The sequence below is a fragment of the Hetaerina americana genome, unplaced genomic scaffold (assembly GCF_022747635.1).
Source record: "Hetaerina americana unplaced genomic scaffold, ioHetAmer1.1.p SCAF_11, whole genome shotgun sequence".
NCBI lineage: Eukaryota > Metazoa > Arthropoda > Insecta > Odonata > Calopterygidae > Hetaerina > Hetaerina americana.
In genome coordinates, this window is record NW_027286181.1 from 5,919,679 (window position 1) to 5,931,719 (window position 12,041).

General features: G+C 38.1%; 1 protein-coding gene across 1 annotated transcript in view; it reads right to left on the reverse strand.

Moving 5' to 3' along the window:
- Positions 1-261: 261 nt before the first annotated feature.
- The window catches only part of Jhbp16 (Juvenile hormone binding protein 16), a 45,807-nt gene continuing 34,027 nt past the window's right edge, over positions 262-12,041 (reverse strand). Inside the window, exons 3-7 of the mRNA XM_071599202.1 lie at positions 10,248-10,340; positions 8,580-8,727; positions 8,268-8,401; positions 7,233-7,379; positions 262-833 (exon numbers count right to left, since the gene is read on the reverse strand). Coding sequence (XP_071455303.1) covers positions 679-833; positions 7,233-7,379; positions 8,268-8,401; positions 8,580-8,727; positions 10,248-10,340 — 677 coding nt within the window. The 3' untranslated portion in view covers positions 262-678. The remainder of the gene's footprint in view (positions 834-7,232; positions 7,380-8,267; positions 8,402-8,579; positions 8,728-10,247; positions 10,341-12,041) is intronic.

Genomic DNA, 12,041 nt, shown 5'->3' on the forward strand with positions numbered 1-12,041 from the left:
AAACTGCGGCATATAACGCGACAGTAACATTTAACAGAGTCATCTGATAATGCGCATTGCAATGCATATATTCCCAAAGTTTATATTTTTACCCTTTGCAATTGTTACATTGCAGCTAAATGTTTGCAAGTAAATTCATAGTGGTTTTAGAATCAAAGGTAGTGAAAAAAGTTATTTCGAAGAGCCACAGTTGTAATTCTTTCCTCGCAAACAAATGCCAAGGCAATATTCTTCATCCTGGAATCATTAATAATTCCCAGCTCGATATGTACAATAGTCTTTTTATTGCAACAGATAAGCCTACAAGTCCTATTTCACATGTGTTCTGCCGTTTGGTGAACAGACCAGGCGATGTCAATTTAAAGTTATGTACCCTTTCACTTTTCGAGAGAAAGTGCACTTCGGGTATCGGATCCCTGCTTCTGAGCTGATCGCCGTCATCCATGCACACAATTGCATTCTTCACAGTGGCAAACATTTGGAAGTGAGTCACTATGATTGCTTGCGCTCTCACTCTCCGCGTGTCGCTTACAGGGGAGAGGGTCCGCGTGCAAAAGAGGGCGCCGGTGGCGGAAGAACCGAAAGACGGTAGAGTCAGGACTCGGGGCAAAGAGAAGGGGGGACCAACTCCTCGCCCCCGGGGTGTCCGCCGTCGACCTGGCTGCCGCTGCCCGTTCATCATGCTGGCTGGAACACTTCCTCGAATGGGAAGTTGGCGAAGGCGCGGCTGAAGATGAGGGTGAACGCGCTGCTCACCATGTCGTTGATGGCCGGTCGGAAGAGCGGGAAGAACGGTCTCCAAGACGCGTTGATCACGTTTTCGACCACGTCATCTGCGGGAGGGAAAGTGAAGACATACAAATGAGACAGGATCGAGGCAGCAGCTGGGATTCCCGGAGATGGAACTGGTTTAGTGTTCTTCGAGGAAAGGGGATCAGGTCTGCATGGGGATTGGTCTCACCGCATACACTTCGGTGGTATTTCAAGAGGATGAGTATACTTGAATAATGAAAGTCCTGTGCTTGTTCATTTGAACCAATATTTTCTCTTTCTCCAAAATGTACTTGGTTGTGACATTCATTAAATTAATTGGCAAAAAGTTAATCAGCGAAACAGAAAATATTCGAAGGTCGGAGAAAATATAAAAGGGTGAACCTGGATAAAAGCAAGAAACCTTCCTTGAATGAATATCCTACGTTATCGTGGAGTAGTATACAGTCATTTGCATTGAATTTCACATTTCTGTACGATTGATAATTGGAAAACTGCGAGTAAATCGATATACATAGTTGCGTATATTGTTTAAAAAACATTATGAATGCAAAAAAAACCCATCAACTTTTATTTAATGTTCTTCGAATTTTCTTTATTTGGTAACAAGTAATCTTGTGTTATCACAGAAGTTTGACATTTTTTTCTATGGTCCTTCTTCAAATTCACCTCTAAGTTAGCGTCGGCATATTTGCAAATCATTGCTTTCCTCAAAAACCACTAAGGGTCCGTCCATTTATAAAGTTGAGTAATCTTCATAATTTTTGCTCAAATCAAACAAAAGTTTCTGCCCTTACTAACAGTGCCTTGTCTTAAAACCGCGACGGTTGGTGCTAAGTTATTTCCAAGAAATATCTTGTTGAATTAGATTTGTTTTGGCCACGGATTGAAGAATTATTTATTTTTGCACATTTTTTAGTCCTCTAATTTTTACAGGTTTCCATAATTTTTTATAATTTCAGAAGTTTCTAATTGGATAGTCTAGTGATGTAGGGCTTCCTGCTCGGTTTAATGATCACAATAGTAGGCTTCATCTTTTGATTAGTGAATTTATTTGGTGCGGCGAATAAAGAGCTCGGTGAAATGGTTATTCACCAAGACTTTCTATAGAATTATGTAACTGTATGTTGAGGCTACTTAGCTGTAAAATAGAAGAATTATCTGTATACTTAGATCAATTAAAGCATTTACAAGTTCATTAGTTGATCATTCATTAAGTTTCTCTTCCTTTCAATTACAGTTTAAACAATGCCCATTACATTTTTCTCTAATTTATTTCAACAACCCTTTAAATAAGAATATAAACATCTCATCAACTCAAAATGACACCATTATGCACCTCTACAGATCTAATTAAACCAATATATAAGTCTTTCTTATCTTTAAATGACGCTGCGGCGGCTAACGTACTGGCTTCCCACCCTGAGGGCGCGGGTTCAAATCCCGGCGGTGTTGAATATTTTTCAGAGGTATCTCGATCCCTACTTGAGGTGCTCTGTGGAGGGCACTTTGAGTGAGTACGCCGTCCGTCGGATGGGACGTTAAACTGCGGACCCCTTGGCGCTTTTCGTAAAGAGTAGGCTAATGCCGACGCCGGGTTTCTCTCCACCCTTCATCATTTCCTATCCATCCCCTATGGCGCAAATGACCTCAGCTGTCGGTCGCCTCCCCTCAAAACTACTACTATTAAATGACGCCCTACTGTTTCTTTTTTATGCTGACCCACCTAATCTTTCATACTTTTCTATGATTTATTGCAGAAGACTCCAAAACAAATTCCTCATGTAGATTTAGATGGCAAGATCCTTCTTAAGATCACGGTTTTTAAAGCAATAGCAGGCGCTTGTACTTATCCATAACAAATAGGAATGAATTATTGAATGAGCATAAGGGATTAGCAGAGTTTTATGCAAAATGTTAAAAACCTTATTTCAGTATTTTTTTTTCTTTTTGGAATTATCTTATTTGTATGGAGTTCCCTCATAGTTCTTAGAGTTTACAATTGAATTACTCAATTTTGTTCAGTTAATTGAAAATTTCCTTGCTTCACTCCGAAACTTTCCAATTTAAACATTCAACTTCAATTTCACATAACGTGAATTTCATTCTTCCTAGGCTAATTCTACTGTTATTATGTATAATATAACAATAATAATATTATTAATACTATAATAATATTAAGTAATAATTCCTAGTCAACTCTGATCCTATACTTTAATGCTTATGAGAGTAAGTTTTTTGAGTTGTTTCAATGACAAGATGCATGAAAGAGTCGAATCCAGTCTTCTTGAAGGACGGTTTTCATTCAGACTCATCATTAGTACTTCCCTACAAGAATGGCGGAGACTTTAACCAGAGAAACTGGGAGGTCATCATGACGCCAATGTTTGAGCAGTCCAAAAGAGAATGGTGTTAAGTGATTTTGAGTATTTTCCACGGGAGAGGAAAAAAATTTATTTTTTCAAGAGATGTAGCTCACCTGGGGGCCAACCGTAGACGGCCTTGGAATACCGTTAAATGAATATTCATCTGCATCGGCAAAAAATTTCTTCGTAAACTCAACAGAAGTTAACGATCACCTAAGACTTTATAAATATATTCATTATGGACCTAGCTTTTTGTTAAGACAACACTGATGATTCCCTGTGCCATTTACGAACTCATTTATACATAGTTTCGAAAAACAGGAGGTACCTAGCCGTTGGCGTGGGATAGGATTTGGTTATTAAACGAAATACTTCCAAAAAGCTTTGAGCATACAACTCAGAGATCAACGTAAACAAAAAACTCTGACCTTACCCTAATACGCTTTAATTCTTTGCACAGGCAGTCATTTAGGATGCCTAAATTTCAATATTTATATGTATATTTTTTTGAAGTACTCTTACGGTTAAGGTAGGTTGTGGATGAACACACGTACCAGATAAGTATTTTGTTTCTCCTAAAAAAACACAATTCAACATCTCTACGAGTCCCTTTTCATCTTTGTTTACTTCCTTCCTCCCTTCATCCCGTCCAACATCCTTATTCTATTCCTGCCCTTTCCTCGTTTGCTTAATATTCTCCCTTGTATTACTGCCTTCAACATCCCACTGAAGATCAATACGTCATGCATTAATTTGTCCTGCCTCCTTATGATCTCTCCTAACTATCTTCTGTCCTCAACGTTCTCATTTGTTTAGCTTTCGGCCCATTTCACCTTCGATATTTTTCCCCACTCCCACATTTCAAAAGCGACCCATCTACATCTATAATAAGAGACTCATTCACGAATTATTCACTCTATTGCAAAGTTTTGACGAGCCTTTTCTTAACATTCTTACTCAACGTCCTGCTTTGACCATTTCGGTCCACGAGATTTCCGAGATAAGTAAACTGTTCCTCCTACTCTAATTTAATATTAAACTTGACCTTTGTCTTAATGGCAAACCGGATAAGCTTTGTTTTATTTACATTAATTAACATTCCATATCTATCGCACTACATTTCCAATTCACTAAGCAATGCTTGCAAGCCCTTGGCTGACTGACAAACTAAAGCTTGGTCATCAGCAAAACTAACTGATTTTACGAATTCCCCGTCGACTTTCATTCCTACTTTCAGTTCTTCCCATGCCTCTTTAATCATTTCCTCTGGATACAGGTTTAACAGCAACGGTGATAATGGGCAACTCTGCCGTACACCTCTTCCTAACACTGTCCATCCGGACTCCCCGTTCCCCACTCGTACCTGAGCGGGGCATGTACAGGTTGCGGATTAGCCTCCTTTCTCTCCAATCTATTCATATTGTCTGCAATATACTCATTAGATTTCCTAGTTCAATCTATTAAATGCCTTTTCGAAGCCCAGGAAACAGGCAAATACGTCCTAATAATGCTTTATATTCCTCTCGATTAGTGATCTCATTACTGCAATAACATCACGCGTTCCTCTCTCCTTTCTAAACCCAAACTGGTCATCTCCTAAGTAATCATTTGCCCTCCTCTCTATCCTTTTGTTAATGATCCCGAGAACCAGTTTATCAGCGTGGGATATCAAACTTTGTTTGATTCTTCAGACCTCTCATGGTAGCCTTTACCTTTTCGGGAAAAGGAACTAACACTGATCTCACAAAGTCTTCCGGCCAGATTCCTTCCTCATAGAAACAACTAATCAGTTCATTTAGAGTTTTCATCCCACATTTTCCTAAACATTTCAGTACTTCCACAGGAATGTTGTCAACCCCTACAGCCTTAAATTGAAATTCTTTTAAAGTTTGCCACATCTGCCCCATTCTTCCGGTCTTGCCCCAAGCGCATTCCCTGTGCTCAACAGACACTTGCGGGGTCGGAGATTTGACGTCTCAAATGACGTCACTCGAGAAGTGCAGCAATGGTTTTCGACGCCATTTGCCGAGTTACCTAAGTAACGGTCTTCGAGAGGTCAAGAAAAGCTGAAAGTAATGTATAACTCCATCTGTAAAGGAGATGTAAAAATAAAAAATGAAAATTAAGTTTCTATCTTTGGTTTGTAATTTTATCGGCAGCTATTCTCCTTGGCCCAGCAACCTCTTGCCTTACCACTTCCGAGTCATCCTTCTTTGTCTTTCCTTTCCCCATCCGGCTCTTATTGCTTTGCTTCCAAATTGCGTGACCTACAAGTCACGCCATGGTTTATGGCAAAGGTTACAAGACCACAAAGGTATGAGGAATACAGTTTAACTTCAATTACAATATCAATTTCTCTTATCTCCAAATTCTCTTTATTAAGGATTCGGCATTGTACCATTTGTTCTTTACTCACCGCGCGACGCACACAAAATACACAAATGTAATCTTTGTTCCCATAATCTGAAGGATGCGCAAAATTGATAATGTGTTCAATAAAGAGAACGTATTTTAATATTCTTTAAATTAAATCTGTTGACATAAGTTCAAAATTCATCAAAAAAAACAAAAAATCCATCTTTTTATAGCCATTTTGCGCACACGCGTGTTTATCACATGAAAATATTTGCATTCAAAGCTGCTTTAAGGTAATAATCAAAGAGATTTTCTTCTTGCCTAGCCCCTTTCACTCATGATAGGCGCAATCACAGTAGCTGTGAAAACTTGTTTTGGATCCCGTTGGTCGTGTAATACGTGGAACAATTGTAGCTGTGGGTCATTCATCGGGACTTATTCAAACGATAAATTTCGTGGCGAACATGCCTTTACTTACGGCAAATGATTCCGACAACAACGGAGTTAGTTACTCTGAAAACGTAAACATATTGACTCATAAACTTGTACGTGGATAGGAAACTTTCCCAGCGACCTACAAAGTGATATTTTTGATTCGAATGAAAGGTTCTCGGTAAAATACTCCATTTTCACCAATAATTCTTCTCCGTGGAATTCTAAATCTGGTCTTTCAAGGGCTTATCAAGGGTATTCCACTTATAGTTTTAAGGATAAAGCTAATGCGTGAAGCATGTTATATTTTTACAACTAAATGAGAGATAATTTTCCAGATGTCGAAATAATCAACATTAATGAGGGAGAGAAAAAAGGAAAATCTAGTAAACAGCTATAGAGATTATGGAGGAAACTATGCTTTTGCGAAGGGGTTTTTAAGAATCAACTGAAAGAGTTTTAAATACGTTTCACAAAATATTTCAATGATTGCTCAACAGCAGCTGGAACATGCAAGTGGCCATCGTCTTCTTTCGCGCGAAACATTTTATTGGATTTCGGAGAATTTTTCCTCAATGTCAAATCGTTGAATACTTTGGCCGCTCGTTGATTATGTAATCCGTCCGGTACGTCAGTGCAAAACCATGATTTTCATTCCTACCTTTTGTTTGGTGTTTCCATGCAAATTTTCGAAGCAATCAATAGTAAGTCGAGGTGATAGAAACTGTTCCGTGTGCAGCATGCACCCCAAATCATCCTTCTCCCTCACAATAGTCAACATTTTGATGAATTTTTCTCACCAATTAGTTCTTCTTTCGTCATTTAGTGAAAGATTAAATAATTTTTTACGTGTATTCACCAACGTCGGTGGTTATCTTATGTCGAATACTTGCCATGATTAGGGGATGTCGGTTTTTGCATCTATAACGGCGAGGGAATGAAGTGTTGGAGTTGGAATCTGCAAAATTTCTTTTCATTTTACCCGTCCTCCTGAGCCCTCACGAATGTGTAAACCTGCACCGTCTAAAATTTTCCATTCTTCCTCATACTAAAGGAATCCACCATCAGAAAAGACACGCCAAGTAAAAAAGAAATATGTAAAAGAACTAGAGATTGCCTGTGTAACATTGATCGGAAAAGTGCGTCTTATTTAATGTGAACTTCAAGTTATCTTGTGCATAAATAGGAATTTAATTAATTCAGATGCTATAGAGTTAAAAAATGCACAATACTACTCTAGTCTAATTAGATGTATTGTGCAGACACTACATATTCAATCCATTCAATTTAGTTGAAAAAAATGCTTACTCAGTGTTGTGTTTGCCCTGAGAAGATTTGATATGTAGATTTTCATGTCTCTGACACCAGTGTTGACAATCCGCACAGATATAGGGAGACCATCAACAGACCTCTCTCCTCGCCTCAAGGTGACTGTTGTTGTCTGGTTGTAATCATCTGGAAGTAAAGGAAACAATTGATTGGTGAAAGATGCCCACTGTCATTTGAATGAGATAAGCTGCTTTTTCGAAATAATTCAGCTGTGTCCCTTTCACGGTTGCTTAAATATTGGCATCGGAGACCTTTCTTAATTGGTGAAATTTTTTACCTAGAGCATTAGCAGTTGCTAAGAAAGGGAACGAGAGCTGAGGGGATTGAGATGGTGCGGGGGCTAGCGCACTGGCTTCCCACCCAGAGGGCCCGGGTTCAAATCCCGGCGGTGTTGAATATTTTTCAGAGGTATCTCGATCCCTGCTTGAGGTGCTTTGTGGAGGGCACTTTGAGTGAGTACGCCGTCCGTCGGATGGGACGTTAAGCCGCGGACCCCTTGGCGCCTTTCGTAAAGAGTAGGCTAATGCCGACGCCGGGTTTCTCTCCACCCTTCATCCTTTCCTATCCATCCCCTATGGCGCAAATGACCTCAGCTGTCGGTCGCCTCCCCTCAAAACTACTACTACTGAACGATCTGTAAGATATGGCAACATGTCACTTTTTTCTGGTGAATTTGAAAATTTTATTTATAGTATTGTATTAGAGGGAGTTTAGTCAATTTCTGCTCCAGAGTCGTATTTAAATTTATGGCACGTGATATGGTCGGGATGCTTTCTCATGTAGTGTAAAGTGAAAAAAAAGAGAAAGTAAGTCGCTCACCCGCTCTAATAAAAACATTAAAAAGGGACGTATTCTATGATAAATTTATATTGAAACCATATAATAACCAATACGATTATTTGTGCAATTAAACTTGGGTATTAATAAAAATATTGAATTCAAATTCAATTGATGATTAGACTTTGATGAACGTCCATTGAAAGAGAACGATTTAACTCGCTCCTTATTACTTACAAAGAGTAAGATTAAATTTTCCTTTGTTGTTCATGCGGACTGGAATAAAACTTCCTTCAAACTCATAATCTCCGCTGACTACCTTCTCCGGAAATGTCTGCTCGTACGTTAACTTCTTGTTAGCCATGTCACTCCTGCAAAAAGATGAAATCATTGAAAGGTTCTGATTGTACAACGGAATAAAAGTATTTAAGGTGAGCAATCGGACGTTGAGCTCTCTGAGTTTTATATCATGGGGTTTTAGGACGTTTAAATTGTGGAATTATAAAGAAAAGACTAAATAAGTCGCTAAGACTACTATTCAGGACTAACTTGAACCGAGTCACAGTGGACAGCCTCCAACCACTTTCCACCACATTCTTCAACTTCAGCTTGTACTGCATTAGGGGCCCAGATCTCTTGTGAACCACTTCTTTGGCAAAGAATGGGTCGAAGGGTGGCAGCTGATACTCGGGGGCTCCTGGTAAATGAATTGAAATATAAATTAATTAGGTATAAACACTAATTTAATCACAGGCTATTATCTAAATTTCCTCCTATTTCATTCAGAATTCTCATCGACACTTTCCCTGATACATTTTATGCAGGTTGAAATGATTCCTTGTAATATGATCCAGTAAAAAAATTTCTGAAGACAAAATTTAGATCTCTTTTTAAATATGTGATCATGTCACACAAATAATATGAAACTATAACTCGAGCAAATAATCACTCGAAAAATAATTGATATTGCTTATGACGCAGTTTTTCATATCTCAGGTCATCATCATGCAGCATTTTTCTGCAAGCTTTTCTTTTATTTATACACATTCGCCTTAAAGAAAAATACCGAGAAAATGAGGGAACGTACAGGGACTTAAGACATAGGTAAAAAAGAATGGGATAAAATGTTTGTATAAAAAATATCGGCCACAATGTTTTCCTAACGTGCGCGTGAAGTGCAGAACTCAGACCATCGCTCAAGTGTGCGCCTGATCGCAGGTCATATTGGCATTGATAAGATGACAGCGCACACCGTTATCACTGGAATTTTGACAATAGGAAATATATGCGCTAAACTTATCTCGAAGGTCTGAACGGACGACCAAGAGTAGATTCGTGTCTCTGCTTGCGAAGGCCTCCTGCAACGGCATCGCGACGATTCCCCAACCCCAAAACCGTCCCAAATTGGCACCAGCAGACTATAAGGTATCCCTAAAAGTGATATCCTCTGTCAAAGAACACCGCCACAGGTAGCTAAATGCCGTTAAAGAAGCTTGCACGCGTACCCTTAAGAATCCTCCCGGAATCCGTCAACCAGGGAGCCTCCGAGTCGTTATCATGTATTACGTTGAACTTGAGCACGGATTAAGGGGTTGGCTACAACGGATAGAGATTGGTTTAAGTACGACCTTTTGATAAGCCGTTTCCGCTGTTTTTACGCGATACTGGTTTTTCGTCTGCTGATATCCAAAGTGTAGTCCAAAATTTGATTTTTACTAACCCATCTATTTTTTCAAGGATTAGTTTATCTCTTTATTTTGTGAGCGGTTAGCATGGTGAGCGTTTTGTGATATTATTTAAATTTACAGCTATTAATCATGGATTTAATTACGAAGAAGAATTCCATAAGTCGATGCAAGATTTTGATCTCGAGGATATTATTTACCCCCATTAATGAACCCAAGTCGGTTTGTAGAAAGAAAAAAATTTTCTCAAAGTCACTATGGAAAATCGAGGGTCCAAAAAAATTACCACACTTTCTAAATGATCGCTATTGGAGACGTAAGTTATTTGTGATGTGAATTAGTCTAATAATGACGTGAGCCTTGCATTGCTTCTTTTCATAAAACATAGCTTGCACATGAAATGTTTTGAACTTAATTTCTGTTTGGAACAGAAAAAATCCTTAAGAAATTTTTGAAAACCTTCTTATAAGATGACCCTTAAAGAGAAAAAAATAAGGCAATATATTTGGTGAAACTTTGTTCAATTACTTACCTACGGGCATCAAGAACGCTGCTGAGTTAATTCCATTCCTAATGCATTCGTCCATATCTTCATTCCCTGGATGGCAATTTGCGAAAAAGCTTTCTGGAAAAAAAGTCAGTTTTAGTTAATGGTGATTTCTAATCCACATTGCAGTCGTTCATGTATATTCTTATGGTAAGATAAATTAACAATTAATGTTCACACCATAGGTTTTCCGATTATTCACTGAATATTTCCATTCGAGAAATGACATTTCAAATTTCCCCTCGTGACTTTGTGCGAAGAAAACGTTTTCCGCAAATCGCTTATCATTCAGTAGAACTGGTTTCGTAACACCACCAGGCACTATCAGGTGCAAAGTATCGTGGTGTTATTTTGGTCGACTTACGTCTTGAAGATTAGGCGTAGTTAGTTTTGACGGCGGTCAGTGTGGGTCATATTCTAAACTGTACCTCCTTTCGCATATTGTAACCACAAACTGATCTAAACCTATTGAATTCTAGACATGGTGAGAAAATGAAACAGGAGTTGCCCCATGACGACTGAATAATAAACTTAAAATCTCGATGACTATGGTTCTTCCCAAAATTCCACAGCGAAAACGTTCCAATGAGTTAGAGGCAAAAAATAAATTTTACTTTGTTATGGCAATACATACCCCATGGGAAGCATTTAATTTCTATTGTCACTCTGGAAATTAAAATAATAATTAAACACGCATGCCAATCATTATTAAATGAAGATTACAATGCACCTTTCCACTATCCTTTATTCCCGTGCAGCTAGTTTAAACGCTCAAGCGTCATCATCGTGAATAAAGGATAGTGAAAATTCATTGTATTCTTTTTTTTATAGACATGAATTTCCACATAGTTGAGTCGGGAACAATTGAATACGCATTTCAATATTAATTTTTGCTTGCACTTAATAGATTTTGGCATGGAATTTGAAAAACCAATTTTATTTCAATATCTCATCCGAAAGAATCCATATGCCACAAAGCATTAAATTTTCATGTCTCATTGAGGAATATATTTGCAAAATATTGGCATAATCGTCAGTCTCTTTCACCTTCAAGTGTGTTCTGATAAATGAATGAGAAGCAGTGAAGCGGATAACATTACCACTCTGAAATGCTTAAAAAACAAAGTGTTTTCTTCGCTGACTTACTCTGTATATATGTAGAAGTGTAGATAAACTGAAACGGATATCCCCACAAACGCAACTTAGCCGTTTTTCGTTACGGTGGAATTATTGAAGGATATAAATGAGGAAATAACGATTATTCATTTTTAAGAGATGGGAAATAAATTGCGGCGGCAACTATTTCTCATGCATGAATTAATTTTGAGTCAGTGAATACGCATACGAGATATTATCCATTCAAAGTAGCCACATAAGCAATTCATTTGCGTTTCCTGTCGCCAACTGGGCTGCATTGACGCCGCTCCAGATCAGAAAAAACTGGAAGTTATCGCATTGAGGTAATATTCAGAAGAAATTTGAATTTTCTTTTGACTGGATGGCCTTTCAAAGAGAACACCTTTGTAGAGATGCCATTATTTTTTTCATTAGATCCCCATTTGTAAAAAACATACGCATTGATTTTATAATGCCCTGATTCAAGATAAACATTTTTTTACAATTGAATTATTTTTTTAAATGTATAACATTTAATGCTAACTGTACTCTTTAAATTTTTGAACACGAATTAAAAAACCTTTTCGAGTGCGACTATTTCTAAATATAGACATTAATTTGAAAAATTACTTTTCTCGTTGAGGGATTTACCATTTGCCGACT